Source organism: Chelonoidis abingdonii, chromosome 19 (assembly GCF_003597395.2).
Source record: "Chelonoidis abingdonii isolate Lonesome George chromosome 19, CheloAbing_2.0, whole genome shotgun sequence".
Classification (NCBI taxonomy): domain Eukaryota; kingdom Metazoa; phylum Chordata; order Testudines; family Testudinidae; genus Chelonoidis; species Chelonoidis abingdonii.
Window position 1 is genome coordinate 18,261,670 of NC_133787.1, and position 16,158 is coordinate 18,277,827.

The 16,158-nt window shown below is 38.5% G+C and overlaps 1 protein-coding gene across 1 annotated transcript in view; it reads left to right on the forward strand.

Annotated features, from left to right (window-relative positions):
- The window catches only part of ITFG1 (integrin alpha FG-GAP repeat containing 1), a 187,008-nt gene that overhangs the window by 5,227 nt on the left and 165,623 nt on the right, over nt 1-16,158 (forward strand). The window contains exons 3-5 of the mRNA XM_032787061.2: nt 491-633; nt 2,314-2,371; nt 4,831-4,905. Coding sequence (XP_032642952.1) covers nt 491-633; nt 2,314-2,371; nt 4,831-4,905 — 276 coding nt within the window. The remainder of the gene's footprint in view (nt 1-490; nt 634-2,313; nt 2,372-4,830; nt 4,906-16,158) is intronic.

Sequence of the window (16,158 nt, forward strand, 5' to 3'; positions counted from 1 at the left end):
AAACAAAGCCCAGATACTCCATAAACAATGTGTGTGTGGACCAAAAGAACGACAGCAGAAAACAAAAGATAATATGGAAGAAGGAATAAGACAGCAAAGGAGATAAGATGGGGCTTTCTGAAGCTCCAAGCTACAGTTCTGGCCCCTACTGCTTAGACATCATGATTTATGATCTAGCTACTGGGATCAAACTAGGTTTCCTTGTATCTAAAATAGAGCTTTTAAGGGCCTGGAGTGAGACGTTGCTGTGGTATGGAATTAGTAAGGTTTTGTAAGTACGGGAGAGTGCGAGAAGAGTCTCTAAGACAGGGTTGGAGAATGTCTGCCAAGACTTAGGGCTAAAACTTTTGTCCTACATAATTTCATGTAATATTACCCATTACAAAAAGAAAATAAATTATTAGTCTATGGATGTTCAATATTTTAGGGGCCCACAGATTTTAATCACACATCCATTTGCACATTTAAATGTTTAATTTTATAATTGTAGAAATCAGGGTGTCATAACCAGTGTAGTTCCTGGAGATTATGATGGTGATTCACAAATGGACGTCCTTCTGACAACAAAACCACAAAATCATGTCACTGATGAACTATCAGTTATTATTTTCTGGGGACGCAATCAAACATTAGGTAAGTTGGTGTTACTGTTAAATAATAAAAAAATACTTAAGTTATAACTTACTGGACAACATAACTATTATTTGTGTTTATAACAGAAATACTGATCAAGCATCTATAGCAGATCTTCAGTTTCACGTCTGCATAAAACTTTGGAATAGAACTACAGTGGGTAGGAGGATAAAAAAAATCAGTCTCTTTTTATAATGGAGTAGCAATAGCCAATTCAGAGTTGAAGTTGGAACTTTTTTTTTTTTAATATAAACCAGATTTCCTCCCACCATCCCCCGCTGCCTCTACCCTCTCCCAACTTTCCCACATCCTTAACAATAATTATTTTTATCCTATTTTGTCCTGGGCTAAAGTTTCTCTGGGGAAGATGCGTAAGAAATAGGATACAGTATTATGAAAATTTACCTCTCCTTCATTTGTCAACATTATCCTACATTTTTGGGCTCATGACATTTAATAAAATGGTTTGGTTGAGAAATTTGGAGTTTATTCGATTTTTGTTGACCTTCCTGAGAAGCAGCATTTAGGGGGAAGGTGTAGGGAGGGACAAGAAGGCTAAAGAGTCTTTGAGTGTCTTAAAAGCAATGTTTAAACAGTCAATATTTGTGAACTATAAATCAAGCTACTATTGACTTCAGGTGCTGTTGCTGCCGGGCTGAGTCAGAAGTGGGGGGAATGGATTGTGAAGTAGCAAACTGGGGAAATGGTTTGGAGCATGTCCAGGAGAGGACATGAGATGATCAAAGGATTTGGGAGGAATATGAAGGGTTGACATGGAGTGAGGCGCAAACAGGAAGATGCAGGCCTCCTTGCCAGTTGGCTGAGAGGGGATTCAGGGGACCTTGAGAACTTGGAGAATGAGAGGCATAGAATGATGTTAGTAGAAATGTTTTATACCTACACAAGATAGGTGTGGAAGATGCAAGAGTGAGGTACTAGTGCACGACCCAGGAAGTGGGGGACAGAAGATGGGAGCAAATGGAAGTGTGGGGTGAAAGGGAACAATATAACTGACTGCTCTGAGCAGGGATGAACAGAGGTATGCCAGGGACAGTTGGCTGTGGGATTTGAGAGGTCTGTAGGGGGAGCAGTGCAGGACACCCCGCCAGTTTACACTTCCACATGGTCTTCTCATTGATAATTACACCTTCCAATTTATGTTGTGCTACAGTCTTAAATAACACAGTGAATCAAGAATATTTTTCAGGTACATTTTGTGCAAATGTTATATCTGGACACGCTTTTGTCCCAGCAGGTCCAGATTATCCTTATTAAAAGCATTTTCACTTGCTTCAATCTACATTTTAGTATTAATTTATAAGATTGCTAACCTAGGTAGAAACTGACTTTTGATTGTAAGGGTTATTTTTGTAATTTTGTTGAGCCACCACATGGCTATGGATAGGTAAGTTCCAGAGTTGGGTCTCTGAATTGCCTTTCTTCTTTGTGCTGGCAGTTAGAATTTACGTGGAGCTCAAAGCAGTCAGTTATATTGTTTGTGCTGAAGGCTGGCAGTGTTTTTGACAATGGCCAACAAACAAAATCACTGGCCAAAAAACAAAATTACTAAATGCCTTTGGAAGACCTAAAGTTAATAAAGAATATATTAAAGATGGCTGGATGTCTTAATGTCACAAAATGTGTGCAATTTAATCAAGTGAATGCTTTTTCTGTTTTCAGATTCTAATCGTAAGACTGTGTTAAATAAAACTTTTCATGATGAGCCTCTAATTATGGAGTAAGTATGTATGACATCTTACCTTGAACAAAACTTGCAGAAATAAATTGCAATATAAATGTTAAATATTTAATGTTTAAGTGTTTAGTTTGTTATACAATGTCAAATTAAAACACCAAATATCTTACATCTGAAATGTGCCCGATACTAAAAACACAACACAAATTCATCCAGGCTGCAGGCTATCGCATTTCCTTGAGGTGAAGTCTCAAGACTCACGGCCTCTAGACCAGGCATTTAGGCTGCAATTTACTGTGATCACCTCAATAGATCTGTCTTTAATTCTGTATCTGCAGTCCTGGTCTCTCAGGGACAAGGACAGGGTTAACAAGTGACCAGCCAGTGTTCATAAAACCAAGTATTTATTCAGAACGAAAGCATTACAAAGAAAACAATAAACAGCTTACATGCATGCTTATGAGAATACTTGTCTGCAACATAGGCCCTTAGTAGGTTTCATAGTACTCCAGGTCCTCTCATGAGGTTTCTATCTCTTGTCATAGTCTCATGTCAGTTCTTGGATGCAGTGAGAGTGATCTCTCTTCATGTAGTCAGATAGTCACTTTATACTGTTCTCAGCAAGGCCTGCTCCAGCTGTTTTGCCACCCCAAGCAGCGAAAAAAACTCATAAAGCCGATCGGCAGCACTTTGTCAGTAGCTCAACTGCGCCACTTCATCCTTCATTTCCAATCTTCCTCTTCAGCGGCACTCCGGTGGCAACTCAAAGAGGAAGAGAGGGACTGAGGGATTTGCCACCGAAGACCTGGACGTGCTGCCCCTTTTCATTGGCTACCCCAAGCACCTGCTTCCTTTGCTGGTCCCTGGAGCTGGTCCTGGTTCTCAGTTCTCTGTTTGACCAGGTGTCTTCAATCAGATCAGTTTATGCAGTTTTCCCCAGAGTGGAGGTTTCTCTAGACTCTTTACAGGTCTCCTGATTTGCATTAATTATCCCCGTCCCTGCCAAGTGATCTTAGTTCCTGCAGGAAACTCCTGTACCTCCCCCAATGAAGCTAGAATATAATCCCTAGACCAAACAGATACATATAACATTTATAAAGTCGATACTATTGTCTTTGAATATTCCATGCATCTATCATACTACTTACCCTATATACTCATTCATAAGCTGAATTTTTTTAGTAAAAAAGGGAAGCATAAGGTCGGCTTATGAATAGGTATAGAGAGGGAGAGGTGGGACACAGCCTCTCCCCCACCTCCAACAAAGGGAGTAAGGAGAGGTAGCAGAGCCAAAAGAAAAGAGGCAGGGCCAGAGTGCATCTGCTTCTGGACCCACTGCTGCCCTCCTGCACCCCGCCAAACCTCCGAAGCAGCTGCAGCTCCGGGGCTGGGAAACGGCGGCTGTGCCACCCAGCCTGCTGGAGCAGCTCTGGCCTGGCCAGAGACATCCTTACCTGGCCCACCCCAGCTAAGGTGGGAAGCAATGGGATGGGGAGAGTGGTCGAGCCCCAGGCTAGGGAGGGTTCATGTGGGGGTTGGTCACAGGGGTTACTCCCCTGAACCCCAGCTTCTCCCCCCTCCCGCCTCCAAAAAAAAAAGTTCCCCACCAGTTGCTGTTCTGACCCATCAAGGTAAGCCGCTAGCAGACCAGGATGCTTTCTTTACTTAGGTTTACCTCTGTACCTGCAGACGCTCAAGGTAAACAAACCATCTCAGCCCGCCAGTGGCTTATCCTGGTGGCCCGGGAGCCAAAGTTTGCCGACCTCTGAATTATAGGGTCGGCTTATGAATGGGTCATAAAAAAATTTCCATTTTTACTTATCCATCCTGGGAGGGTTGGCTTATAAATAAACCGGCTTATGATCGAGTATGTATAGTATGTCATCTTTGCAACCTCAAATAAGCAGCCCTTCTGCACAGCCACAGTGATCAGTGAACTCAAATTTCACGTTTGCTGAGGCTGTTTACTTCAGTGTGTGTTGTAGGCAAGCTTAGAAGTCATCATTGACCTAGGAGAAGTAGGGTAGGTACCACAACTGATCGGACTTGTGTGGTGATTGTTAAGGTAGGAGGGTTGAGGAGAAAAGTGGAGAGATCTGCTGGAAGGATGGTGGCTGGGAGATAGTTAATAAATCATTTTAATAGGTCTGGTTGGGATAGGGATTGTGGGTGTATAGATTTAAAGTTTCCCTTTATTTTTTTAGTAGTTTACATTTAACACAGTATTGCACTATGTTTGTTCTACCCTCCCCGCTTTTGCTGCCTGACTGCATACTTCTGATTCCAAATGATGTGTGTTGTTGACTGGTCAGTTAGTAACTCTGTTCATAACTCTGATGTTCTACTGTAGTGCAGATTAGAACAGAATCTTCATAGAAGAATGCACTGAAAGAAGTTCTTCAATTCTTAAGAGTCCCAGATACAAAGGGATGATTTATAATAGTCAGACTGAAAATTGTTAATAAAGGATAAGATGACACAGCTTGTTTTTTACATTTCAGCTTCAATGGTGATTTAATTCCTGATGTCTTTGGTGTCACAAACGAATCAGATAGGCCTCAGATACTGATAGGCAGGTAAGCTAAAATATTTACTTATTTACTGGCATGTAACGTGAATTTTTATATCAATTGTTGGCACACCCAATTCTGCTGTCAATGTAAGTGCATAAAATCTCCATGTTGAGTGGGTGGTGTACAGACATGGAGCTCTTGTTTTGACCCTCTTTCTCTTGATATCTTAGGAGTAATGTTCTGCGTACTCTGTGGCACATAGGATCTAATTTCTGTGCACTTCTGTGTAATAAATTAGAGATTCAGTGGCGGTTTCAAGAACCTAAAACTTGAGTAATGGTGGCTGATATGAGAAAGTACATGGTGGTTTCTTGCAGTTGTTATGGTGTGCAATGGTAATGAATTCAATTTCATTTATTTTTATTATGGTAGAACATAGATGCCAGCGTCCTTTTGATTGGAACTGTACAAATATGTAAAAAAAAAACAAAACCTGTCATCTATGTACACACTGAAGCCTATAACTTATATTTGGTCTGATACACCACAAGATTCCATTCATGTAAATGCAAAAGTATGTCAGCAGATACCAGTGGGCTGTCCACTATTGATTAGGGAACAGACATAAAAATGTGTGCAAAATTTTTCATGTGCTCAGGTTGAGGCATAAAATGTGTATATTTTTGACCTGTACAGAGGTACACTTGGCTGATTCAGAGATTAATGGTAAAATATTGCCTAAAGATTAAATTTGTTCCTGATACTTTGTTGCCTGAAACATTTGGAACAAATTTTAACTGAGTGAATGCTGTTGGTTTTTGTTTATAGCAATTACTGTTGGACTAAGTCTATAATTGTCTTGTTTTTTTTTCCTGTCTTCCGCTTACTTGTTGGTTCCTTGTGGGAGTAATCTCCTGTATTAAAATGAGCTGGGGCTCTCTTCTGCACCTTCCGCCTACACTACAGCAAAAACATCAAATGCATGATATGAAAATATTAAGTTCTTCCATTTTTTAAATTTATTTTATTTGCTTTTAAATATTCAGTACTAATTCCCATGCAGTAATACCTTGTAGAATTTTAGCTTTTGAAATTGCCTTATTTAAGCAAGAGGCAATTTACAAGAGAATATTTACTTCCAAATTTGTGGAGGTGGTTGTTTTGTTTTAAAAGTTTTATTTGACTCATTTTTAAATAGTGTTATGTGAGTGTGTTGATATAGGGAGAATGTATGTGTCAGAATTAACAGTTCCATATTTATTCAGATACAGTTTATATCTTTCTTTTCCTAATCTTATGTATTTGCAGGGAAAACAGCTTGACTTAATTATCCCAAGACTGTTCTCTAACCTTTTTATTTTATTCTATTTATTTATTTATTTATTTAGTAGGGGTTTCTATAGCACCTGTCATTATAGTATCTAATGTTCACCAAGTAAAATATATCTGCATAGAGAAACTATTATGTCTGAGAGGGTATATGTCTAGGGTCTTGAATGGTAGATATATGGGGTGAGTAGCCTCTTTCCCTCTCCCCCCCTCCCATGTTACCCAGGATACACTCTATATTTAGTGTGCTAGTTCTATAAGAGCTATTACAATTATGTCATCTCAGCCTGGGAATGATACCCCCAATTACTTCAAGCTTTAAGAAAACTAATAGTAAAGAACTGAATTCTTTTTCTTTGGGAATTTAGATTAAAAAACCCAAGCTTCAAGTGCTAGATCTCTGTTCTTTTAGGACAGGCCTGCAAGGAAGAGAGATGCATTTTTCCTCAGAATTAGAGCAGCAGTGAAAAAATAAAAGCGCTTTCCTATATCTGTATAACTGCAAACCTATAGTTGTGTGTCTTGTGTTTTACCATTTCAGGAGCAGTGGAACAGAATATGAATCTCTTTAATAAAAAGCTGGTTTCACTACAGACTTGCTAGAGAATACCGGAATAAAAAATTGAACTTTATCTGAGATTTCTGGTTAGACCCTGAGCAAAGGACTTTCTTTGGTGATTAGAATATGTTGTAGACATGGCTAATACAGTAAAAGCAGGGTAAAAGAACATGCATCCCCATCAAATAGTAGAGACAGTTTAAAAAAAATATAATGCCTATAGGGAAAGTGAGAATGAGAAGTTAGCTAAGAAAACCAATAGTAAAGAAATGATATTGTTTTTCTTTGAGAATTTAGATCAAAAACCTTTTTGGCACAGTATGCTCTCAGATACTTAAAACATGGTCCTGGTTCTGAGCTTCAGAAATTGGAGGAGCAGCTCACAGACTGTTCACCCTCTAAAAAGCTAGTTTATATATCCTACTTGGTGAAGAAAAGGATCACTTGAGCTAGTAATACCTACTGTGACTGGGATTTAACCAGGCATATAAATTGGAGTCTGAATTACTAGCATGACCCTTCCATGAACAACTGTTAAGTAGAGTATGTAGGGCTTACACTTCATATTCTTTACCAAAGTTTATGTGGAAGGTATTCTGGTTTCTAGGTAGAGGAACCTCATAGAAGATAAAAAGTCTGAAGTCTGTATAGAATAGAGATCTCTATATTAGGCTATTAGGCTCATACTCAGAATTTACACTTTTACAAGAGTATGGTACAAATTGGAAAGATAGCAGAAAGAGATTTTAAGGGGAGAATTGAAGGAAGAAAGAGAAGCTACATGGCCTATTTGATCAGAGAATTTATTCTGGGTTTAGGGGACCGCATCCATAGGGTCCAAGGTGATTATTGGAGGCGAACACGAAGGAACTGAAAGATTAAAAGCAGCTGTGTTGTAGGTCATGACTAGGAAAACTGGGAGATGATCAAAGATGTAGGTAGAGACAAAACTATATAAAGCTTCGAAGGTAGAATAAAGTTTTTGAATTTGAAGCAGAAAGAGAGAAGTTAATGAAAGGAGGGGTTAGAGTTGGCTGAACCATGTGACTTTTGGTTGTGACTGGAGAAGTGCTAGGGAAGAGATGCAGCACAGAGAAGGCTTGAATAATGTAACTGGTTCCATATTTACATAAGATTCATTTTACACATTACATTACTCATTCATACTCAGATCAGATTCATTTTGTATTTATTCTGTTTTTAAAATCCGTAATTACTTAGTTTATAACTTAGAACAAGGTATTAAACATGGAGCTCTCAAACTGGGGATCGGGACCTCTCAGGAGGTTGCAAGGTTATTATGTGGGGGTCATGAGCTGTCAGCCTCCACCCTAAACCCTGCTTTGCCTCCATCATTTATAATAGTGTTTAAATAGAGGCTTGCTATGTGAAGGGGGTCATCAGTACAAAAGTTTGAGAACCACTGGTATAAAACCAACAATTTTTGGGTAGTTAACTTCACAAATTTAAAAATAATCAACGATAAATGCATTAAAATTCTCTAGACAGTCCTGCACTTAACTTCAATGAGTTGAGTTCATCAAAGTTTTATGCACACAAAAATTGAAGTACTGAAGCATTAAACTGGTTGGTGATATAAGCTAATGTTCTTCTTGCATGGTCCATACTGCACCTTGTAACTTGCAAAACTCTTAACAACCAGAGTTCCTGGATTACCCAAATTAGCTCTGATTCTCACTTCTGCCTCTCTTCTGCAGGATTCCCGAGCTTTGCAGAAGGTCGGGGAGTAGCAAAAGTTATGCAGCAGAAAAGCAGCAGAGACAGCCCACTGTTGTGTGCGGCTCAGGATTTTCTCAGAGAGGGCTATATATGCTGCTTTTCTTCTGTGAACTTTAACCCATCAGTTTTCTTTGTGAACTCTTTTGAGCTCAGCACATGAAGCTTTCTATGTGAATTGCTAGTAGCCTGGTACCTGAAAAAACCCCAACCCATTGTATATTCTTTTTTCTCCTATTTTTTTTTTGAAGTTGTGGGCTTTCTTAACTTACAGAGAATATTACAGTAGCAAAACAGCCCTATGTGTTTAAAAATGTGGAAATGACCAGCTAAAGTATTTTGTATAAATATTCTAGTACATTTAAATATGCAGTATTTAGTTTGTACCCAACAATTTAATTTAAAGTTTTAATTTTCTAAAGAGAATTTGACTGACTGTGCAATTGATACTGCATGATTATGTATAAAGTTTATTTAGTTTGGGTGTACTTACTTTAACTCAGTAAAATGGAATTTTAACACTTTGCCTGCACAAAGGTTGAGGGGAATACCTGTCGAACAACAAGTCTTAACCTATTTGGAAAAAGAAGTTGTATTCTCTGCCTATTATATTGTTACCCTGTACAGATAACATATATCACCTAACTCATTACCAGTGGAAGAAAAGAAATAACTGCGAAACAAGGTTCTAGAATCAGAACATAGATAGCAACTTGGTTCGTGAAAGTAGAAATGACCACATCTCACTCTTTCACACCCAAGCAAAAAAATTCAAACTTGATTGCCCCCACTAATAGTAATGTAAGTATTTTTCTTTAGGCACCTGTGTACTAATATGTGCATCTTCAGGTCTGATCCTCTCGTGTGCTGAGTTCTTTCAATTCCTGTCAATTTCCTTAGGTGTTTAGGACACACAGGCTCTTAGATCAATTGTGCATTACTGTTACATCATTTCACTGGTGCAGCCTCCTCTTCTGTTCACACCTCTGTTTTTTAGTAATGTCTGCTTCAATTAAATCATAAGTAATGAATAGCAGTTTTGAGTCTCAGAACGCGCTGTTTTTGCAACTTTTAGATAATACTACAGAGTTCCAGTTAATATTTGATTATCTATTTAGTAGTTTGTATTAATATGAAAACGTACAATGATATTTGCTGCGTAGTAAATTAGAGATGTAGTTAGTCTCTGACAGCTGTTGGGGGAAGGGGTTTGTGTGTATAATCAACACTGATGCTCATCTCTTTAAAAGAAATGGTTTATTGTGAAGTGTTTTGAATTTCCCTGGGGAATTTTTTAGCTGTTATATCAAGATAAGTCCATTAGAACTAGAAATGTCAATCAGATTATGCCTGTTTCCATAGAAACAGTACATCAGCTTTTCTAATTTTCATTTTCCTGGACCTTAAGCAGTGTATAATTAAATAATTTTTTTAATCTTGATATTAGTCTGATATGTTGTTGTCAAAGATAGTGAGAGGTTTCAGAAAATCTGTAACCCATTTACTTAAAATGTAATCGTTGCTAGTAGCATCATTTTAATATCATTCTCAATAAGAGCATTTCCCTTTACTAGAGGGTTAGTTGAAGATTTATAGATATTTTTCGATAAACAAAGAATTCCAATATAGGACTGGAAACAATATTTTGATTATTTTTAAATCCTTCAAAGGTGTAATTGGAAGTTCTTATGCCCTTCTAAGAGAGATGTTTTTGACAATTAATCACTGCTTGAATTTTATCAAGATGGCTTTTATTTAAATCTGATTTATGGAACAAGGCCTGCAAATTCCCCCCAACGGTGTCCGTGACAGTAAGTGTAACCTTGCACTGATTATATCGGAAGATTTTTATCAGCTTTTTAAGACAACAGCACAGTTAATATTCTGTGAAGAAATATTTATAACACCGTGTTGGTACAAAGAAATATATTAATAGTTCAAAAGAAGGTTGCATGTTACAGGTCAGAATATAATCTATGTTTGACAATGTTTGGAGAATGTAGCTTTATTTTATTTCCTTACAAAACCAATGTTTAGTTTTTAATGGACAATGTTTAGGCTTGTAATGGAGATTTCAGCAGTTCTCCATTTCCTTAATTGTTGTATAGTTCTCTAGAAATAAATGTTCTGGAATATAATTTAAATCTTTTTTTAATTGGACAGGATGATTTTGTTTCAAAGTTTCTAGTTAAATCTTAAATCTGTGGAAGATACACTTTGGATACTGATATTTGCTGATCTGAACCCTTACAATTACAGAACTATATTGGGTGTTGGGGAAAACTTAATTAAAGCTATGTTTGAAATAACTGAATCACTACTAACACCCATCATGTAGGGTCTGATTAACATAGAGTTGGATTTTTACCAAATGTAATAGTTAAGACTTCTGTATATGAAAAATAACTTCTTATTCAAACATCGTCCTTTAAAAGGCTTGCCACGCTGGAATCCGAAAGCTTGGAAATATTTCTGGATATTTGTTTGATTGAAAAACATGGACCAGGATGGTGATGTGGACATTTTAATAAGTGTTTGGAAATAAGCCCACCTAATTAAACCAACTGCAGCATGAAAGAGTAGAAATGTTGCAAAAAGCAGCTATTCATGGTGAATTAAGGCAGCTGTTTTCTGTGATCACCTACAATACAATCTTCAGACATTGCCATATTAAATACAATTTATATAATCACAGGTGTGTTTTTTTTTCTAGTTCTGTTAAATAATTTAGTTATAGTTTCCACTTGAAAGTATGATCCATGGGTAGAACGTTTAGTTTTCAGAAGATTGACATGAACAATATGTTTTAATCAAAAACTTCTGTATACAAGGCTTGGTTTTTCTCTCTTTTTGTTACACTAATCTGAGCTCAAAGGAGAGCAGGTCACCTTTGCTCTGAATTGTAACTGTTGCCACCAGAATAACTTAACAAATATGAAGTCTTTCTAGATTGAAGAAGATAGGTGGATCTGGGAAATGATTTAGAAACCCACTTGAGTGAAACAGTGGTTCTGTGTCTCTCATTCAAAGATAGACTCTTTTAGATAACAAAAAATAGTCATGCCTGTGGAAAGTAGCAATAAAGAAGGCATTGGAGGAAGAGCTTTAAAAGCTAAAACTGCCAGTGTTCCATATTCACTTCAAATATGGTCATTGCATTATCTGAGTTAGGTGTACGCTGCTTCTTGCAACTCAGTTCTCGTTGCTAGATTGTGTCCAGACTTATTTAGAAATGTAATACTTATTCATTGAAGAGAAAAAAGAACAAGACATACGAGGAATGTCTAACCTAACTAGGCTGCAACTTCACTAACTTAACATCTGGGAAATTATCAAGCAATGACTCTGGTGCATACCTTCGTCCTGTAATCTGCACCATCTGAGGGCTTTTCTACACAATTTACAGCGCTGCAACTTTCTCACTAAGGGATGTGAAAAAACACCCCCCTGAGCGCAGCAAGTTTCAGTGCTGTAAAGCACCATTGTTAACTGCACCAGCGTTGGGAGCCATGCCCCCAGCACTCTGCTGTGATTACGCAAGCCACGTTAAAGCACTGCCGTGGCTGCACTTTAGCATTGCCAGTGAAGACTAGCCCTTAGTCAGGACTACTACCATTCCTGTAGTCTCTAGACCTTTAACCTGGTTCCAGCAACACTGTTATGATTCCACCACTCTCCTCCACAGACAAAGGTTGAGGATATGCTGTGGGTGGGAATGGTTGGCTCCTTGCTGTACCAACCATTAGGAGCCCCTGTCTCTTCTTCTGCCACTATCTTTAGAAAATGTCCTCCCCTAATCCTTATTTCAATTCTAGTTCATCCATGAAATAAATCACATATGCACTGGAGATATGTTGAGCTGCAAAAACATGACCGCCTGACTACCTAAGCTACCTGCCGGATCTCTGGCTTGCTGACAGGAAGGTTTGGATTTTTTAACCTTCCTGCCGGATCTCTGGCTTGCTGACAGGAAGGTTAAAAAATCCATATCTCTCAGGCCAATCTGATAGTCAGGAGAAAAAGTTCTTCTCAGCCCCAAAAATGTGGTCAGCAGGGTCCAGAAACATGCTCCTACTCTAATTTGAAAGGAAGAACTGGGAAGGCTGTTACTGCCAGACACAGGATTACATTCTGGGAAGTGGAAAGGGATTATGAGCTCTCCCTTTGGATGTGCATGAACCAGTAGACTTCTGCAACACCCTTCTCTCCAGCCAATCAGCTGAGCAACCCCTATCAGCACCTTCTGCCTTCCCACCCATTGCGATCAGCTGTTTTGTGACATTTGCAGGCTGTAGGGTGGAGGAGCGAGGATGTGGCACACTCAAGGGAGGTGGCGGAACAGGGTAGGAAGAGGCAGGGTCAGGGTGGGAAAAGATGGGTGGGGCTTTGAGGGAAAGGAGTGAAGTGGGGGTGGGGCCTAGGGCAGAGTTGGGGATTGAGAACCCCCCAGTACATTGAAAGTCGGTGCCTGTGGTGCAGTTTACAGGCCCAGTGTGGCATCACGCAGCATTATCTTATACAGGTAACACTGACCATTCCCTGGTTGTGGATGCTATAGAAAGCTATTAAGTGACCTTTATATAGACAAACACACTTTTCTTAAAGTACAATAATTAAAGTTTATTTTTGTTTAACACATTGTCAGTTGTCAAAATCTTAATTGTTTATAAAATATATATTACATTTCAAATTCAGTGTTTTGACTCAGTGAAATGTGTGTAGCTTTTTGAACTCCCTTATGATTAATTTTACCCTACATCTGGTAGAAATTGATAAAGTTTGGGCGCTGGAAAATACCAACAAAATACCCTCTTATTTTCATAGCTGGGGCACTGGTGAGGCTGCCAGGTGATGTTCCAGCGTCTATGTGCAGAGTAGTCACTGGAAGTCAGATGGGCTCTTTGCCCAGATTTAGTCTTATGCTCAGGAACTCAACAAAGCTGTCTCAGGTAGCAGGCTATGATCCTGAGGGTTGCCATAAACTTTTGTGGTCACATTCCCAAAAGTATAGCAGCATGAGACAGAAGAGATTGGTTTTATTGAGTGCACCAACTTTGATGTTGAGTCCATGCAGCAAGCTCCTTGAGATGAGGGGACTCCATTCGGAGCACACTTCTCCCTCCTCTGCACCAAGGAGACAAGTAGGAACCAAGTCATAAGGCAATGCCTAGCTTGGTACTGTTACTTGGTACTGTGTTAGTTGCTGTGGTTTCTTTGGAAAATATCTCTGGTATCTGGGGCAGGCTACATTGGATTCCTGTTCCCTGGTTTCATTTTTGTGTGTACTGGTGCTTGAGCATTAGTTCCCCTGATACTCAGTGCTGTGGGATTTGGTATTGACTGCCTCTTTTGTTGATATGGGCAAAATAATATAAAGCTGTAAAATCAACCAGAAGAGGTAACTATTCAAATATGCAGCTAATCTGAACCAACAGTATAGGACAAGGGCTAATCCAGTTGTTCTTGAGGAAGTCATCCCATGATGGATGAAAGGAATCAATGCTAATTTCATACTAAAAGTAAGGAATAGTAAACAAAGAGGTGGCCACAAAACAGGCAACATCAAGCCTGCCAAATTCCTGAGATTTGTATTGTGTCCTGAAAGTAGCCAATAAAGAACTCCAAATGGGTGTTCTAGGAAGGGCTGAATTTAGGGACAGGTGGCTGCCTGGGCCGGGTTTAAGGTGCTCTTTTTGTTGTTCAGATCCTAGTGTGCAAATAATTTCACAACAGATGGACCTTACCAAAGAAAGCCATTATTGCCCACTTCTGACTGAACCTATGGAGTACAAGCAGACCCCTTCTGACTAATAGTAACTGCATTACAGTCCTTTTGTAATTTGTAAGATTTCAAAGTTGTTTTGCTTCTTCCCCTTTGAACTATTGTATCAAATGAAGGAGATATTTTTCCGTTGTCTGAGAAATATTCTGATACTGTACCTTGTTCTGACTTGATATGATGTTGGTGTGATTTATGGTTCATACATTGGCTAATTTAAGGATGCCTATCTTCACAGCTTGAATTTCAGACTGGACTGTTGTGACGGATTATTTTATGCTTTCCCATTAATTCTCATTAATTTTAGTTTATGCGCTTTGTTTCAGTCTGAGTGTTTCTTTACTTATTTTCATAACACATTACTTAGGTAACTAGAGTAGCTCCTGCCCATTCATTTTTCTATAACTTAAAATACCGTGTTTCAGAATTCTGGATTTTTTTTTTTTTGAATGTAGGATCTCAAATCATCCTCTCCAAAATGATTGCAAGGGTAAACGTAGGCATCTGAGAGAAAAAAGGATGAAAATGGAACAAAGAAGGGGAATAATATTGCCTGAGTCTATTTGAATAATTGTTCTAATTATTAAATTTAAAACGTGATTAAAATTAGTTGAAAGCCAGTCAAGTAAAGTAACACTTATTCCTGAAACCTCTTAATCCACTATAACATAACCCTACAAAAATCTATTAAAAGAGTGTTAAAGTTGCCAAGTCAGGCACTCAAAATTAGGAAGTAACAGAATTAAACTTGTTCATTTATCTGTTATTAACATTAACTCCATTATTTGGCAGCAGTAGTAGGGGTTATGTGGGGGTTAACTGTGCAGAAGTGGCCCCATTTTACAGACTGCATAACCAAGCATCTGGATGTGGCAGATTCTGTCTAGTATGGCTAAGTGAATGAGACTTGAGTTCCCCATTGGAGAACCAGGTTATCTTCACAGCTTCTGCAAGAAGTGACCTTGTGCAACTTATATTTCGCCTGTAAAATGGAATAGTGTTAGGAGAGACCTAATACTTGCTTTCCTCCGAGGGCAGTGATATGGGGACTTGCACAATAAGGAGCGTGTCTTGTGTAGTGTACAGAATTATTATAACCAGTTGGTAGAAGAGAAGACTTTCAACTCATGGTGCACCTTTCGCTGAGGATCAGGGAAGGAGAATCAGTTTTGCTTGTGTACCATTGTGTGGCCACTACAGAGCAAGGGCGGATGCACAGTGCAGTTGAAGGGTTCAATAAATGAAGTCTGCAAGCTACTAACAAGTGCTACTGTGCAAGTAGTGGTTTTCTTCAACTTATACTACTTATTTTCCACTAGCCTTGTTCTCAAACAATTCTCTAAAATTTTGCTAAAATTTTAAAATTAAAAATCTGAGGCAGAGATTGAACATGGGAAAACTTCAGCCCAAACAGTTTAAGAATGTCAGTTATAAGCAATTATAAAACGATTCATAATGAAAAATGTTATACAACTTTGATATTATTCACTATTCTGTCTGTGACTATCAATTCAGCTACCAGCTAAACACAGCTTCTTAATTACATTACACTTTGGCTTTTTTTGTCTAACTGTGATAGACTAGGTGAGAGGCTTTCTATTTTATTATGAAAAAAATAGATATTTTCTCAATGGCACATTGAATAGATTTCAAATAAGAATACCATATTCTGGTAATGTTTGGAGGCATAATTATACTTTCACAGCCCCATTTCACATGAGACTCTTAAGACAGTTGATAAAGTTTAGTTATTTAAACCTCTCAACACTGCTGGCTGGTAGCTAGTTAAGTATTATCCCTATTTTACAAACGAAACTGCAGAACACAGAGGTGACCTGACCAAGATCACCAAGGAAATCTGACCAATCTTGGACCAAAACACAGATCTCCTTATTTGTTGTATTTTTATCAT